The 17,702-nt window shown below is 37.0% G+C and overlaps 1 protein-coding gene across 3 annotated transcripts; it reads right to left on the bottom strand.

The window, feature by feature from the left end:
- Positions 1-614: 614 nt before the first annotated feature.
- On the bottom strand, positions 615-17,647 carry TMEM267 (transmembrane protein 267). Of its 3 annotated transcripts, none has more exons than XM_075136268.1 (4): positions 17,503-17,647; positions 14,470-14,615; positions 12,100-12,487; positions 615-4,841 (listed from the first exon to the last, which is right to left on the bottom strand). In XM_075136268.1, the coding sequence occupies exons 3-4, from the start codon at positions 12,421-12,423 to the stop codon at positions 4,506-4,508; spliced, it is 660 nt and encodes a 219-aa protein (XP_074992369.1). In that variant the 5' UTR covers positions 12,424-12,487; positions 14,470-14,615; positions 17,503-17,647; the 3' UTR covers positions 615-4,505. The 3 variants fall into 3 exon arrangements, with proteins under 3 accessions (XP_074992369.1, XP_074992371.1, XP_074992372.1); XM_075136270.1 differs by lacking the exon at positions 17,503-17,647 and adding an exon at positions 17,151-17,361; XM_075136271.1 differs by lacking the exon at positions 17,503-17,647 and adding an exon at positions 16,680-17,141.
- Between the last annotated feature and the right edge of the window lie 55 nt (positions 17,648-17,702).

The raw sequence follows: 17,702 nt of genomic DNA, 5'->3' as shown, positions 1-17,702 counted from the left end.
GTGAAGGAGTGGACAGCAGATCAAGGAAACTACCCCACACCAGCCCAGGAACTCTTACTCAATGTTATGCAATTTTTAAGGGGAAAAACTACTAAGGTCAAATTAAGTTTGAATTCCCTTGGCAACATGAGGGAGGCTCCAGGGACATTAGTGACATTCCTTGGACAAAGGAATTGTTTCTGTGGTGGATATGGCAACAGCATACAGTCTGACTTGGTCAATTACCCCTCAACAGTTTCAGTATACAAATCCAGTTTCACACAGATTGTTCATTCATATTTACTAATACAAATGTTTTCAGTCAATTAGTTTTGATTAAACAAATCTGTTTTTACAAACGGCCTAAAAATCTACTTAACATTTCCATCAAAAGGAATACAGGATCATTTCTTTTCTAGTTTTCAATATTCTGAAGATTTCCTTAACTTTTCCTTTAACTGCATTAAAACGTTATTGCTAAGTAGTAGCATACCTGGGTTTCCTAGTCATCGAGACAAACACTCCTCCTTACCGCAGGAACATTCAATACAAAATTAGGTTAAGCAAATGGAAAATGATTATATGAACACAGAAGGAAAGATCAGTGTGTGATATATATACAAATACAAGTACTATTTATCTTTAATAGTGGGTTTATAAGTAACAGAAAAGAGTTCTACAATACAGCATTCAAATTTGTAATTCAATGTAGAGAACATAAAATTTGGGGAATTTTAAGAAAGAACTGAAGGCAGCAATTTATTATTTTGAGGAAAAATGTTACTACTGTTTTTTTGTAATGAATGCAATGGGTACTTTAACCTGACAGCTCTTCCTTTCAGTGCAAGGTCTGTCTGTAGCAGGGAAACAAAACCTTGTTTTGTTTGTGGAATCAAAATTACCAATTGATCAAAGCCCATGCTATGTAACACAATACAAAATTTTTCTGCCCTGAATAAATCTGCATAATTGACAGAATTTAGATTGGTCAATTACTTAACCAGAAATGTACTCTTCTGATGCATTTAATCATTTAGCTTCATACTGACAGTAGCTGATGGAATAAAAATACATGTGTTCAAAATTAACTATGCACTAACATTTCCTTTAGACTGAATTTTAACCCCTTCCCTCTGTGTCTCTTCCTGGAACCTTATTTCCATTAGCAAAGGAAATGTTCTTTTGATAATAAGCTAATACCAATGGTCTGGCTGTTGGAGTTATTTCAGTTTAATTCAAACTCACCAGCATTTTCCCTGGAGCACGGCATCAATTATGAATAATTCATTTATCAATAACCAATTAAAGGCACATGATACAATATACTTCACTGTAGAAAAAAGTGATACCAGTAATCATGCAAAAATACAGATTACATTTTAAACTAGAATATAAACTGATAGGAAGTACGTTCACTCCTTCTGTTAAGGCCACTAGGGAATTAGAAGAAATTTTACCCTACTTCTAGAGGACTGGGGAGAAGAAACATTCTAACATTTTTCTTTTAACTTGGCAATTATTAGTACCACCAGCAATCCATAAAAGAAGGAAAAAAAGCAGCACAGTTCTAACAAAAAAGTAAGTCAGAAAAACCCCACACTTCCTTCAACTTTGTAAGTACAACTTGAAAATACATGGAAAAAGTTTAAATTAGCATAGTAAATGAATCACTGAAATAAGTAATATTTTAGTGATATGTATCATACGTTGTGCACGAAATTATTAGCTTGAGTTTGTTAACAATTTTTTACGTACTTCACATTTACTCTTTATTGTAATGCATGCAGTAAAGCACAAATTCATTATGTTTTTAGTATCTTGGTTTATTTCTGCCATGGTTTTGCTACACATGGCAGGTATCAATGCATAGCTGGAAATATCAATGAATTTGAAATGTACATGAAATACTGGTACGAAACTGTTAGGCAATTCATTCGTAATAGGCAGGTGTATCTCCTAGATGACATGGGCTGAAACAAATACTTAACTTCTCCTTTGTTCTGTAATCTGGCTACCCACAAATGACAGCATTACATGCAACATGTCAGTTTACCTTAAAAAGTTGTCAATGGCCTGAGCTAAAGTTGCCTAAATGTCAGGACAAGGCATGAGACTGCCACGTCTGTTTGGAGGGAGAGAGAAAGAAGTCAGGTGTCACAAGTGCTTGCTACTTTCCTTAATATGTTTCTAAGCGGTGTTCATCTATTGCTGTGGTAGAAATGGTATAAGAACATGACCAGAAAAATAATATTTTGAAATACAGCTGAAAAATATTGTAAAAAATGCCACAAAATCTGCTATAAATACAGAGAATGAAAATATATGTTTTTAAACTACTGAAAATGTACCCATTAACTGATCCTTGAACATAGCTAGAACAGTACAGTTCAACAGTACAATCTTAAGGACTATTGGTGGACATATAGTTACCAAAAATGCTACAGTTACAATCTAAAAATGAGAAAGTGTAATTCTTCACTTTGTTCCTACATACATTTCTCTTTGCAACAAACCTGGATAAAGCACAAAATTATACAAATATTATACCATGAAACAAGAACACAGAAAATTTTCTACATGGACTTAAGTGTTCACTTTTTGCACAAAATATATTCATTATTGGCATTTCATAGCCTATAGTTTAAAATACAGGTTAGAAGTAAATGAACGAGCAATGCTCCTCCTCTAGTAAACCATCATGCCTTTGGATAAAAGATAGTTCCTGCTCTGATGCTCTAAAGCAAGACATTTCCAATGTTGTTTCTGGGAAACTTTTACATACTATAAAAGACAGAAATCCACAGTATGAGGATAATCCTTTAAGGAGTGTCCTGCTTTTCCAATCTTCTTTCCAAGAAAAAAAACTTTTAATCATTTTATAATAAAGGCTAAACAGGCCCACTGTAATGTCAAACAAGCTTCCATAAGCATAGATTTCTAACATGAAGAACAAATAGGGCAAAACATTCTTTTTGTGGGAAGGCACATTTATTTAAAAGGGTGAAACACTTTCCGTAATTAGCTTAGTGTGCTACAGAGAGCCTTTAGTACTTTGCAGCCACAGAAGGTCTCTCGTACCCATTAAGCCAGCCATCCCAGTTCATATTTTCTGTAATTTTTTCTACTTTATACTAACATACCTTTACTAACATAAATGTAGTATGAACACATCACCTAATCTTTGCACCCTTTGATACTTAAGTTCAGCACATGCTACCCTATATATGCTCCTCCATAAAAATAATCCCTTTTGACAGCTACTCATCACAAACTGCAGTAATTAAGGCCCCATCTCCTTAATAGGCAATGGAGTTCAATGAATAAAAAATTAACAAAACAATTACTAATAGACATTTCTCAGCTTGTACACTGTAAACTAGACAAGAGCTTCATTTTTACTTTGGGACATTTTCTGAGAAATTTCTGTAAATGAAAACTGTTACTTTGAATAGTCCACAGTGAAAATTACTATGTTATGAACCTACAACATAATAACATTTTTCCTTAAGGAACTTACTTAAGAGGAAATTTCTATTTCTGCACAATAATAATGCATTTTATTTTGCAATAATAAGGATGACATTGCACTTAATGGAAAATACTGTTTATGAGTACAGTAGTAAGTTCTTTAAGCAAACTCACATTTTGAGCAATTTTGATTTTCTTATAACTTCCTGAATCTTCCCTAAAGCTTACATTTTACTGTAATAAATGTTTGCCTTTACATAATCCTTAAATATTTACTAAAAGTCCTCCGTTCCAAGTTAAATAATATTCATAATATTTTTAAAATTAAACAATTTGGCCAACACACATAATACTGTAACCAAACTGTCTTCTCCTTTCTAACCACAAATAGTAGCTAGTAATTACCTGCAAATTGAGTACCAAGCAACTACAGCGGAATAGAATTTAGTAGAAACACTGTATGATAGCAGTGTTCAAAGAGGTGCAGATATACAGTTGCACATTGTGAAATATAAACAGCTTTTCTTTTAAAACAGCTGTATACAAGAGTCCAGCAGGAAAACAAATACATATATTCAAAAGGCTAACTGGTACTTTTTAGAAGTGCCACACACTACTAAATTCTCACTTATAGTTAGCATTTATACAGTACTTTACATTTTTTAAGTGCTATACAAATGCTATCTAGATTAAATGTATTACCTAAAGGCAGAATACAAATCCAAAGTGAATGGTGATCAGATGAATGGTACCATGACAGTAAAATGTAATGTAATTACTACAGAGAGAGACAAGTACTTTATAAATCAGCTAGCTATGCATGAACTATAATGGAAGACCACATATTTTACAAGGGGAATGCATAGATATAAAATTATTACCATTCATGAAATAGGTTTCTATGACCACACAGAACTGACACAGGAGCTGTAACTGGCTCCACAGGCTTAAAATGCCTAACTCGGAAGTCGTAAGGAAACCATAAGGAAACCACTTCAGTGATAAACAGACAGATTATTTCAAGTGCTAATACAAACAACCTTTAAGAGCCATCATTCTTATACATCAATGCGGATTCCGTGTTTTATAGACATTAATTCTCTCGTGCCTGTTAAATACATAATAAAAGAACACAGATGAGGTAAAGATGCTGTAATTGCCACATACAGCCAATATGGCAAAGGAGGAGTTTTTCCAAATGGGCAGATCCAGAGGCCATGACGAATCCCGTCACGGATGTGATGAGAAGTCCAGGATATGAACAACATCCAGGGAAGAAAGCACCATGAATCCTTAAGCCTGAAAAGGTGCATAATAAACTTTAATGTCAGAGCCACAACAGGAATCACAGTAGAACAATGAAGAAGTGGTCTCTGTGGAAGAGTCAGAGCAGCCTGCAGAAAAGAAAAATATAATTGGCAATGGCTACAATCGTGACAAGAAACGAAATGTTTCATGGATGTTTACAGGTGTATTATCAAGTGGCTAAGTGGAAGTGCAAAGAAAAACATACTGTTCCTTTCCACTGCAGTTGATCAAAATCAACGCTATGACTAGATGTATGAGAGCTGTGTGCTGCCCTATCATTAGTAGGGCTCAGGGTGCTGGGACAGGCTTTTCTCTCTCTAGTGTATGATACGAATCATGCATCCTACTAAGCATTACCGACGGCAAAACAGAGAGGGAGAGGGATGAGGTATGCTATTTGTCATATAGTCATGTGGTATACAGGAACTTGTGTAGTCTGCTGCACTGATTACACGTATTTAATTTCAAGATAATTAAAAGGAAAACAACTATACAATACACTTGAAATATTTAACATGCTTTACTTGAAATATTTCATACGCTTTAATGGCATTTATTTTCAAAAATACATCCTGCATTATACTATAGTTAGCACCCGTGAAGTTGTTTTAGTTGGACAATATCTAAAACAGAACAGTAATTTCCAATACAAAAAAAATATGATCTAAGTTACATTTATTTTGATTGCCTTGACACAGTATTCTTTATGGACAGGCAAAGGATAAGTTCAGAAGCCAACATCAGAATAATTTGTGACTGGGGTTTTTATATCAACAACTTGTTTAACATTAACTCAGTTGAAAGCCTGATACTTGGTTTTAATTAAGGTGAATGTCTAACTAGTGAGATTAAATTTTGCCATTTTAAAAAGTTAAAATTATCAATTTAGTATATGTAGTTGAGAAAATATTCTGGCTGTACTTACTAGCAACAGCTAGAACTATCCCCACAAATTCAAAGATAGTAAAAAAATTAAATAATAATATTTTGGATTTCTAAGCAACAAATAAGTAGATTCTTGTTTCTTAAGCATAGGAGAAATGATAGCACATTACTAAAAGATCTATACAGGTGCTAATGTAATATTAATTGGCTCAATTCAGACACTGGTGAACATTTGTAAAGACTGTAACAGGCACCAGAGACATACTCTTTGCACATGACGGTGCATCTGATTGTTATGTTGAACATATCCCTCACTGCACCTACTGCAGAAAGCATTGCCACAAGGCACCAGCCAGTAACCCATTAATGCTTCAGTTGTGTTAATTGTTGCAGGATTCAACAGCTATGGTACCTGACAGTGAGACTCTGGAATAGCTTCATCAGGTTTTCATGGTTAATTTAGACAACTGCTTGGAATCCTATCTTCTCTGTAAGGAAACTTTGATGTAGCTTAGCCAGAAATACAGAGACGGAAACTTATGGACTACCTTGGAATATAATAGCCTGTGCTTTAAACCAAAGCCAACATTAAAAGGCTTCCAGAAAGCTTTGTTCTATTAGCTTCCCACCATGTGCTTGTCCATTACTCTCTCAATTAGGTGACAGAATTAGAAACTTCACAAACTGTCTCAACAACTTTTAATTCTAATGGTATGGACCCAACTCCTTAAAGTTGCTGCAAAGGGTATATTTTCTACAACTTCACTTCTGCTTCATGCAAGCAGATTGTTCACAGATTAAAGTAGAAAATCTTGTGATGGTGAAATTGTTTATCACCTACCCTACATAGTCAGATTTTCATTACTCTCAGCAAGAGCCTAAGAAGTCCATACTAGCCTAATTTTGAAAAAACACCCTGGATGGTGATACATTTTGGCAGATATCCTATTGACTGGTCACTATTTCTGCGCTTTGAAAAAAACAGTGGTGAAGTCTAAATGAGTCTTTTCCCTCTGCCCTATGGATGTTAGGTGCCAACAGCAACACAGTGAGTAAAGAGAATTTGAATGCTAATTATATATGCAATTTATCAGTATTAGTGCCACTTTTGGGGAGGTGATGCTTGAATTTTTTTCACACAGAATTTTAGATGGCAGGGTTGATCATACAGTAATCCGTAGTGTTCAATTTTAGCAAGAGAAAACCCTATTTTGTAATTGCAGTACAGTCATTAGGCTTCTGAAATTCTGTTGCTCAAGTTCTGAGAGAAGAATAGTCTGTTTTCTCTTTTACATTCTGTAACTAGAGGAACATTTACATTGAGTTGCCAAGCCCAAGAGACAGACATGTAGTTCTAATTGGCAATATAAGCTGTTATACTCTTTCTCCTCACAGGCAAATTTGTTCACCTTTGAAAATCACCAGATCTTAAAAAAAAACAAAACCAAAACCAACCAAGCCTTTTCTGCCTTAAACCTCCTGGAAAAAGATGATCATAGTTTGGGTAGATTTAGGGGGACATCTACCATGACAGAGATCAGGCCGCAGTTGCAAACAGAATTTATTCACAACACAATTTACCTTTTCCATTTGCCTAAGTATTCAATTAGGTGCAACATCTTCTTGAAGTTCCTGCTCCTCCAGCCCCTCTCACATACTGCAGTGAGCAGCTGGAGACAGCAGACAACAATCATGTGCAGGACAACCCAAGCAAATTCTTTGCTTTAATGCTCAGAGATACCACGGAATTTATGTAACAACATGGGCTCCCTCACTAATATTCCGTGATGCCTCACAACAAGTCCTTAGTTTTGAGGATGTATAAATTCAAAGTTAAATTAATTGTGTGTGTACAAAGCTTATTCCCCAATTGCAGAAGCATTCCTGTGCAGCCCAGGTGGGTCAGCAATGGCACACAGCTCTGTTATGCATGTTTGCTGGTACAATCTTGTTTGCCACCAATTGCATTCTCTACACTTAGAAGCTGGTGAGTCTTAAGTAGCAAGCTAGCAATTTCTGCACATCTGTTCTGCAACATGAGTGTTTGGGCTACAATCCTGGGGGACATTTCTCATTGAAGTCATACCTGTACCACATTTAGCCCATCATGCTGCTCTTGTTTATCAATAATGCTGAGTATGATGGCAGGCTGCAGTAACTTTCACCTTTAAAGTTAGTCAATGAGACAGATTCTTCAAACACCAATTCTTAGATTCTTCTACGCTTGTGTGCATATAATACACAGTAAAAACTACATGGAATACAAAGAACTAAAAATTCTAAGTAGCAAAGTCTTTGTAGACTTTATACGTGTTGCAAAAATAATGTGGGCAAAAGGGCAGATCACGTGCTACTTGGTACACAAGTATTTATCAGAGTAAACGTATAAATACCACAGGTGACTGTTTACTCTGAGTACTCCAGAAAAATTATGACAACACCAAGAAAAATAGTCCAATAGCCAAATAATCTAAGCAGCGAGCTATGTCAGCAGGAACAGGAGTAGATGACTGGAGTAGGGTGAAGGTAGCAACTGGAGGTAGAAGACAATACTGCCTTGTGCTGCATAGAAGGGTTACTTCAAAAAAGCAACCCATCATCAGATTTAAGAGTCATGATGAAAAGCTTTATAGATAATTGCGTAATGTGAAAAATATTATTGTTACAAATTAGTAATACTCGTGTAGTTAGTTAGTTAGATTTCTTAATTTATTAGTTACTTAGTAATGTGTCGCATAAGCAGTAAACATTGTAGTCTCTTAAATAAGTTACTCTCGATCCTGCAATCTAAAGAGGAAGAATGGGACTGGAACTAAAAAAATACGTACTAAAAAAATATCCCACAAAGTAATAAATTACATAGGCAATAGTCTGAAATTATGACATGAAACTGAGAGGTGCATCATATTAAGCTGAGGAAAGAAAAATCACATATTAAAATCAGGTCTAGCTAGCCAGGCAACAACACAGCAGAAAAGTTTATGGGGATTACGTTACATTACAAACTAAAAAGACTCTAATGTCATTACAAGAAGATATAAAACCTGTAACAGATTTTTGTTTTTCTTTTTAAAAAGACAGAAGTGTTGTATGCATGTGACATTAAAAGGAATTAATCTATGCTATTTGGCTCAAATGAAGTCTCACCTAAAATACTATATGCAGTTTTGGACAGAACCCTTTAAAGATAATTTAGGCAAAAGGCAATCCAGAGGAGATGAGAAAAATAGTAAGAGGTTTAGAAAACATAAATCCAGGCCCTTCAGATTTTTTTATGAGTTATTTAGTCAAGAAGAGACTTTTTGTAAAGCATAACGGTTTTGCAAGTTGTAAGAGTAATGCTGTTACTGCTGTAAAGATCAAGAGACCTACATAGGATACGGTTTACAGGTAAACATCCTTTATTAGCCCAGTTAATGTAGGGAAGGGGGAGCAGTTTGTAGGCAAATGACTATGAAAAAGCCTTTGGGCATCTTGCCTTCTCCTTCCCTCAGCTAAGTAAGTTCGGTTACTAAAGGGCTATTCTTCTACCTGCAACATCTTGTATTTCTGATTTGAAAAACGTTTTTGGGGAGAGCACAGCAATCATCTGTCTCCTGCAAAGAGGCCTTAAAGAATAAGAAAATAAGATCTAGCTGTCAACAACAGGCCGGATATTAGAAAACCAATTTCTAGCTGCTTGGGAACTGAAACAACACAAATTAAGGAACAAATTAAGTCATGAAACTGCAATAATTTACTTTGTTTGGGATACTAGGGATAGGCTACACAAACATTCTCCATCATGGAAAGTGCAAGCATATTTAACCTTGCCTCACGGAAGGCAGTAACAAGATAGGTCACCTCCCAATTCTATGATACAATACTCAACTTTCTAAACAGACATTGGTGAAGAGTGTCATCTAGTGGTCATAATTAAGAAAAAATACTGGTGATAATCTCAAATGCAAGAAAAAGTAGCAATAAAATTCTAACAATACTTTCTAATAACTAGTCATTCATTACTTGCATTTACTGATTTTAAAATAAGAAAATACACATTAGAATAATTATAGATTTAAATGCTATACTAAAATGTTAACATTATAGGATCCATTAATCAACCAAACTAACTTTCCGTTTCTTTATATAGTTTTATAATTTTACAATATTTCCATAAGCAACAAGTACAGAAAAGGGGAGAACTAGGAACTACTTAGGGAGGAACAACCCCAGCAACAGTACATGCTGGAGGCTAACTGGCTGGAAAGCAGTTTTGAGGAAATGACCTGGGGGTCCTGGTGGACAAGTTGACTATGAGCCAGCAACGTGACCTTGTGGCAAAGGCCAGTGGTATCCTGGGCTGCATTAAGAGGAGTTTGCCAGCAGGTCGAGGGAGATGATCCTTCCCTTTCTCCTCAGCACTGGTAAGGCCACTTCTGGAGTGCTGAGTCCTGTTCCGGGCTTCCCAGTACGAGAGAGGCATGGAGCTACTGGAGATCAAGTCCAGAGAAGAGCCACTAAGATCATGAAGGGACTGGTGCATCTTGCATATGAGGAAAGGATGAGAGTTGGGACTGTGCAGCCTGGAGAAGGCTTAGGGGGAATGTCATCAAGGTGTATAAATACCTGAAGGGAGGGTGTAAAGAGAACAGAGCCAAGCTCTTTCCAGTGGTGCTCACTGACAGGGCAAGAGGCAATGGGCACAGACTGAAACACAGGAAGTTCCTCCTGAATGTAAGGAAACAAGTTTTCACTGTGGCGGCAACTGCGCACAGGAACAGGTTGCCCAGAGAGGTTGTGGAGTCTGCATCCTTGGAGATATTCAAAAGTTGTCTGGACATGGTCCTCAGCAACCGGCTCCAGGTGAGCCTGCTTTAGCAGCGGGGTTGGAGAAGATGACCTGCGGAAGACCCTTCCCACTCTGACTCTGTGAAAATGCCCTCTTTGTTCAAGACAAATACAAGGGGAAAACCCACTAAATGCACAAACAGGAAAATGTCTTTTCTCTACAACAAATAGTGATATTGTACGTAAACAAAAACTATTTTCCCATCGGAAGTCCGATTTTTACATCTCAACTATAAGAAGTAAGGCTTCTTGCATTTAGCTGTCTCCTACACATTTAAAAAAAATTGGTAAACTATTTTGCATTGTTCTTCTTTAATTAAAGGATTACAAAGAACAGCAATTTTTCCTCCACCTCCTTCCTTCCTCTGCTTCCTTGGAGCTATTTCCTCTATCATCGATATGAAGAGTGTAACACTATTATGAGCAAATTGGAGGAGAAAAAAGAAGGCGAGATGGTCAAACAAGTATGTTACGCTCTGGTTGAATGGATAAAGGTCGGTATCTTCCCCTTCTCCTGCGCAGGTCCATCTGTAGGTGGGGGTGTACATTTTTGGGGAGGGGAGAGTAAGTAGCACGTATGTATACATATGCTAGCAACACCAGCATAATCAAACTGTAAGGACTTGTGTTGCTGAGCAGGGCAAATTCCTGATAACAAGCAGAGCGGCAGGGCTCTTGCTATGGGGACCAGCACCTAGCTGGGGGTGAGGAGTGTCTGCCTGAGGTATGAGATCTGGAGGGCAGTGTTAAGAGAACTGTGGCCGGGGCTGGCACAGCTGGAGCGTACAGAAGGTGCAAATGTTTTGGAGAGTGTACAGAAAGAGACTGTCGTGGAGAGGGAAAGCTGGGTGTATATGTTCGGAGCAGGCAAGAAGACAGGGATATATGTACATGTGTGAATGGGGAAGCAGGAACAGGACACACCTAAACCACTGGAGAACCACTGAAAAAGAATGCCGTAAGCTAGTAGTACCAATCCTATTGAGAAACTCTGCCCTAACAAGCAGTTCTGCAAATGGACGATGATCACATATATTCCTTAACAGGAACCAATTCACCTTTTTACTTTTATCAACATGTTTGGCACTTGCTTTATTTTTTTTTTTACAACCAACTATATTTAAGGGCAAACTCCAACTGCCTTTTTAAAGGTGACAGCTCATATGTCGCTTGTCTGTGGGAGAAATATCTAGGGCTGACTAAAACCAAAAGTATTACTTCTCACTAAGACTGAATGAAATCAAACAGCAGCTGGATTATCTGCTTTCCCAATATTTCTACCCTTTATTGTAAACAGAGTTGGAATAATCCACTCCATTAGCACATGGCAACACTTAACTGTTTAACTTGGATAACAAAGCAACTATGTGATACACATAGGATATCATGTACACGGGCTTTCAGAACTCTTTTTTCAGAGCCTTGTAAGGAGCAGAACTTAACAGTATATGTAAAATATTTTTAAGGCTTTTAAAAGCATAACAACTGCACACAAATATAATATAATCTATTAAAAATTTATCTAATTAAACTATCATTGGAACTTTTTTTGTTTCAGGTATGGTAGAACAACAACAAAGTAAGCAGTGATGAAGAAAGAAAATAAACAATCACTGTCTGTTGACTTACCTTTAACGACAGGGAGCCAGCAAGAAAAAAGTGGTCCACATCAATGACAGAGGCAAGGAAGCCAGCCAGAGTGACCTCAGTGAAGTCACTTTTCTTCCTGAGTCCAATCACTATTGCCCAGGACCACATTCCTAGTATACCATGCACTGCATTATCAGAGAAGGCTCGGAGCCAGTCATTTTGCTGAATGAAAGAAAACTGCAGAAGTCTGTCTGCTACAAAGCAGAATATTCCCAAACCTAGACTAGAAATAACTGAAGCTGTGCTGAAAGTTTGGAGAAGAGCATGGGCCTTTTCAGTCTCAGATGCCATGGCAAAAACCATGTCACAGCACACAAAATGTCATCAGGATATACACTGTGCATTGTCCTTTGTATCGTCAGTTGTTCTGTAAATGTCAGAGAACAGAAAGAAAACTTTTAAAGAAAAAAATCCATTAGCACAAAGCATTTGTTATCACAGCTACAACTGAGCATAAAAAAACCAATTTCAATGTTTGCATTTAATATTCCTAGGGAATCTTTGATTTCAGTTAAGTTAATTTGTCGACTTGAACACTACAGCGCTGAATTAAAACACTTGTCCTGTCTTAATTAGAACAAGCACCTTTGTAACGTGGAAAGCTCTAACTCCACTTTCTGAAATCTTAAATTTTACAAAATAAGTTGAAATATGTCTGTGATAATACACTGAATATGTTTCAAGATTCCTCCTGGTCTTAAATACATGACATTCATCAAATTAAATCCTTTACACTGTAAGAACAACAAAAGATTCAGTTTGGAAGATTCTTAGGACTGATGCTCAAAAATCCCAGATCTCTCTATGCAACAACTATTAAAACGGAGTTTCTAATCTATAATCCAGAACACTCTTTTCATTTACATACTTTGTAAACTTACGCATTATCACCCTGGTACCCCTTTCTGAGCAATGCCTTGTTTAGCTTGGAGACTGGCACGTAGAATAAGCATTAAGAAAACCAGAACCACTGAAGTATCTTTACTATTTACACAAAAACAACCATGCAGTCAAGCAGAAGTAACCAAAACTAACTCCTTACAGAGCAAAACTACATATGCTTTTCCTCAGTATGTGCTCCAGCAGCAAACTCTACTGTTACTTTCAGGACTTGTCTACTGCCTGTCACATCACCTTCATAACAGCTCTTTTGGCAGGAAAAAAGAAAATTAACTAATCCTAGTCATTTTACTTTTCAAAAGTTGACTGTTGTAATTTGAAAATAAAGGCATTGTTATTAGCATTAATAATCACTTAAAAGTCCTTAAAAACTATTTATGTTCTGTAATTGTTATGAAACCCTCTTGTACAAGGTGATTTCTTGGGAATAATTGTTCTTAAATAACTGCTTGACACCTCAAAAGAAATTCCAAAAATAATTCAAGATCTTAAAGACATCCCCACCTCACTCCCAAGAAGCAATTATAGGACACCCGGATTATAAAGACAGAGTACTCATTTCTGTGATAACATTAAAAAGAACGCTTTTGAAATAAAAATCCTCATATAAATGATGTATTCCCTAGCTTCGTTACGTTAAACACACTGAAAAACAGTCTTTGAAGGACAGTATCAATTCTAACTGTCCCAGCTGTTACGCTCTTCTGTCTTTTTGGGGAGTCATGGAGATAGACCACAGTTTCAAAGCCTACGTCCTATCTAAAAACGGATTCTTCCCAAGAGGTTGCTATTTCTGTGCAATACATTAAATCTTGATAATCCTCCTTCTTACAGTTCCATCAGGTAAATTTTTATTCTAAATGGGCTTTTTATGAGTGTATTAGGCTTCCTTTAAAAAGTAATACTTCTAAAAATGTTGACACATATAGTTTATTACACATTATTGATTATAAGCAACAGAAAATATAAAATGTATCTTCTAGCTTATTTACATCCCTGTTTATTGCAGAATTATCCACAAGACATGACTACCAGCATTGATCTTTACAGAAAAAAAGCCCACAGAAGCATTTATTTGGAAAAGGTTAAAAAAAAAAGAAAGCATGAATAATACATGGATCTTGCACACAGATGAAAAAAAGTGGGTCAAGTTTAGAGTCTGTTAACCATGACTGTGCCTCTTCTGAATGAACATGTAGACACAAGTATTTTCTGAAACACCAGAACTGCCATTTCTGGTGGATGACTTCACAATATACAGTACATTTCTGAATAAATTCCACTTTAAGGAAAAAATAGTGATCTCCTCAAGAATGTTTCTTCTATATAACCATCATGTCAGATTGGATTTTATTTAAAATTACCATAAAATCTCTATAAGCAATCTGGGAAGAGCTGATGTAGCAACATAAATTTAAAAACCACACCAGTAGTCAGAATCAAACTTACCCTGGGACTAGGAGAACATATTTTTCATTGCAGTTGCCTTATTCCAGTAGGAAACGTGGTCTATGCCTCAGCGTTGAGCCTCTGTGTTTTCTGAATCCAGTCAGCTCAGTCCCATGCAGGAAAGGCCAAACACCATTTGTTCCATCCTAAATAAATCAAGCCAGCAGCAGTAAGCACCGATACTACTCAAAGATCTTCAACCTCTCTTCAAAACATACACGAAAACTGAACAATAGTCAAAAATACAGAAAGAAGCAACATCTTTTTAATGAATTCCTGAACAAATATAATTGAGCTAAAAGCAACTACAGCCAGGGCTTAGAAGCTCTGTTAAAGAAAGCAGGGAAAAAAGACCATAAAACAAGAGAAAACCACAAATAAAACTGGAACAAGGTAATAATTAAAAGCTAATAAAATCCAACATCGTCAAATCAGAAAAGGGCACTTCCAACTTTCTGTTTTAAGTAATTGCATTTCAAAATATAGAGAGATCTATTTTAAGAGATGTGTGCCTGAAAGATTCCCACCTAATGAAACATTTATGAGTCACATTCAGGGATGTCTTTTTAATTTCATCCCATCAATTAGTGTCCTTGGAATAGATAAACAGAGACCCACAAACTCAAATAGGAACAGAAGTTTGTGTCAGTTCTGTGGTAAACTTACACCGCTTTGCTACGGATATTATTAACGTGCATAAAGTACACAGGAAAAGTATCACTACAGACTTAAAAAAAATCCAAAATGAGTATGATTTGAGAATTATGGATCATGAGTGAAACGCCAACTGGAAAACAAGGACAATATGTGAGTGGCTGTCTTTGAGCCAGAATGAAGAACACATGGCAAAAATGTGGCTTCAGATTACCCTTAGTCAAGAGCCATGTCCATGCATAACAGTTCTTTTTAAACAATCTGTCTCTGACGTCTTTTATAGACAAAAATGACCACTGGCTGTGTAAAAATCAAGTCACATTCCCAGGTACAACTGCGTAAGTATAAATATTCTGCAGATCAAGAATGAAATCAGACTAGAAAAAGCAAAACTCTGTTCAACCAAAATAATCTCTGAAATTACAATTTTTCATATAAAATAGAAACTGTATTTTTTGTGTGAAAAATAATGATTTTCAGACTGTTTACAAAATATCACAATAAAGTGTCATAGGTTCTTCTATCCTACAAATCTCAGAAAGCATAGCTGTGGAGCTTACATTATTGTTAAAATTCAACAGTGGGAAACAGACGTATTACACAAGAATGCTTAGAAACCTATGGATGGTCAGTCCAGTTAACATATTGAAGGAAAGATTTAGGTTTGTTTTACAGAAAACACATGCACTCAACAGCTGATAGAGTAACACTGCTTAGAGTTGTGATTTCTCATGATTTTTTTTATATGAAATAAAGCATTATGTCTACTTTCCACCTATACCCACAAAATGCAATTTTGCTGATATATTTAATTTCATTTATTAAATTACAAAAAACATTTTAACACATGTAGAGTTAACATTGTAAATTATTGATACAAGACATTTACATCAAAGCTGTAAATATACATTTGGGGAAATAGCTGACACTAAAAGGCCTTTCAACTCATCGTGTAAGAGCAAAACAAAAATCCAATGGCTAAAATCATAATTTAGAAATATTGCTCTCCGAAATTTTTGCCCAAATTTTGCAAGAAGTTATCAGGTACACGAATTCATATAGGAATTTAATGCATAAAATTAGTAGAATTACGCACTTTATGCAAGAAGTCAAAAGATCGCAATAGTCCCTTATAATTCTATGATCTCCTAAAAAAACATTATTTGATATTGGATGTTAATTTATATGAAAAAATCCATAAAGTACAGTTACCGTTTAAGACACAAGCTCAAACCTTTAATGTATTATCTCATGGAAAAACAGATTCGAGCCTAAAAAATCTGTGAAGAACTGATAATGCAAATATTTTTGGGTTAGACAATTATAATGTGTTATTGGGGCTGGAGAGTGGAAGAAGGCTGAAGAGGAAAGAGGACAAAAGCACACAAGAAATTGGTAGGATTTTACCAAGATACTGAAGAACAAGCTGAATTAAACCCACGAGGACAAACAAACAAGCACACCCCCCATAAAATCAGGATTTAATTAAATTGTTTATTTCAGGAACCATAAATTGAAGAGTTTGAAAAGAGATACCAAGACGCCAAAATGCAGACCTTCTCCTTAATGAGTAGTTTGGAACTGAGATGTACCTAAAAGAAAGAGTTGAAAGAAATATCCTAAAAGTATTTAGTAATTAGAAACACACCACAGTACTATCCAGTGGAAGAAAAAATAATTTGTCATCCTAGACAAAAAAAAAGGAAGAAAAAAGTATGAGCAGTTTATGTATTACTCTCATTAACTACAGCAGCATTCTAATCATAAACAGCTAATCCAATTTAAAATACAATCAGTATATGTAACTGAAGAGAGGGACGACAAAAAGACAGGCATGGGGCAGACAGACATGTAAAATTACAGAGATCAGCAACAATTTTTATGTCTGGAGGAAAGGGTATGCCCAAGGTATTGTCTCCAGACCCAGCACCAAAGCCCCCCATCAGCCACCTCCTCAGCATTAAGAAATAAAAATGTACTGTCATCTTTACCGCAAAAACGGAGCCAAGAGTGTTAGGGAACCTTACATGTAAGTGACATGCCTGGCTTTAGGTAAAGCACCGCATTACCGCTTCTGATGTTAAGACCCGACACGACGTATGGGTACCTATATCAATAAAAAAGGAATTTGACGCTGACTCCTGTCAGACTGCTACGACAGCCTTCCCCCGCTTTAGCTTCTTCTCAGTAAACCCCACTGCATTGTAAACGCCCGGCGGTCCCCTCACCAACGGCAGGCAGCCCGGAGCCGTGAGAAGCCCGTGTCTACCCGGCCCGGGCGGCGGCGGGCGGCTTCCCGCCTCCGAGGGGTGAGGGGGCTGCCGTTCCGAACGCCGCCGCTTCCTGTGCCCAGCCCGCCCCACCGCCCTCCGCGCCCACCTGAAGTGCGATCGCCGCCAGCCGCCCCCGCCGCCCCATCAGGTGAAGCGCAGCCGCCCGCCCCGAGCCCCGCCGGCGCGGGGGTAGGAGGCATGCGTGGCCGCGGAGCACGCTGGGACCGCGGCCCGCCCGCTGCTACTGAGCGAGCCGCCTGTCTCCTCCCATCCGGGCACGGTGCCGTGCTGGGGTGAGGGGAGTGG

This window comes from Calonectris borealis, chromosome Z (assembly GCF_964195595.1).
Source record: "Calonectris borealis chromosome Z, bCalBor7.hap1.2, whole genome shotgun sequence".
Lineage (NCBI taxonomy): Eukaryota > Metazoa > Chordata > Aves > Procellariiformes > Procellariidae > Calonectris > Calonectris borealis.
This window is presented reverse-complemented; position numbering and strand designations above follow the sequence as displayed.

What these genes read in the sequence shown, in the direction of transcription:
- TMEM267 (XM_075136268.1), bottom strand. Translation starts at nt 12,423, where the DNA reads ATGGTTTTTGCCATGGCATCTGAGACTGAAAAGGCCCATGCTCTTCTC. An exon ending in CTGGCTCCCTGTCGTTAAAG is followed by an intron (nt 4,842 to 12,099) that starts GTAAGTCAACAG and finishes TCTTTTCTGCAG; the next exon opens with GCTGCTCTGACTCTTCCACA.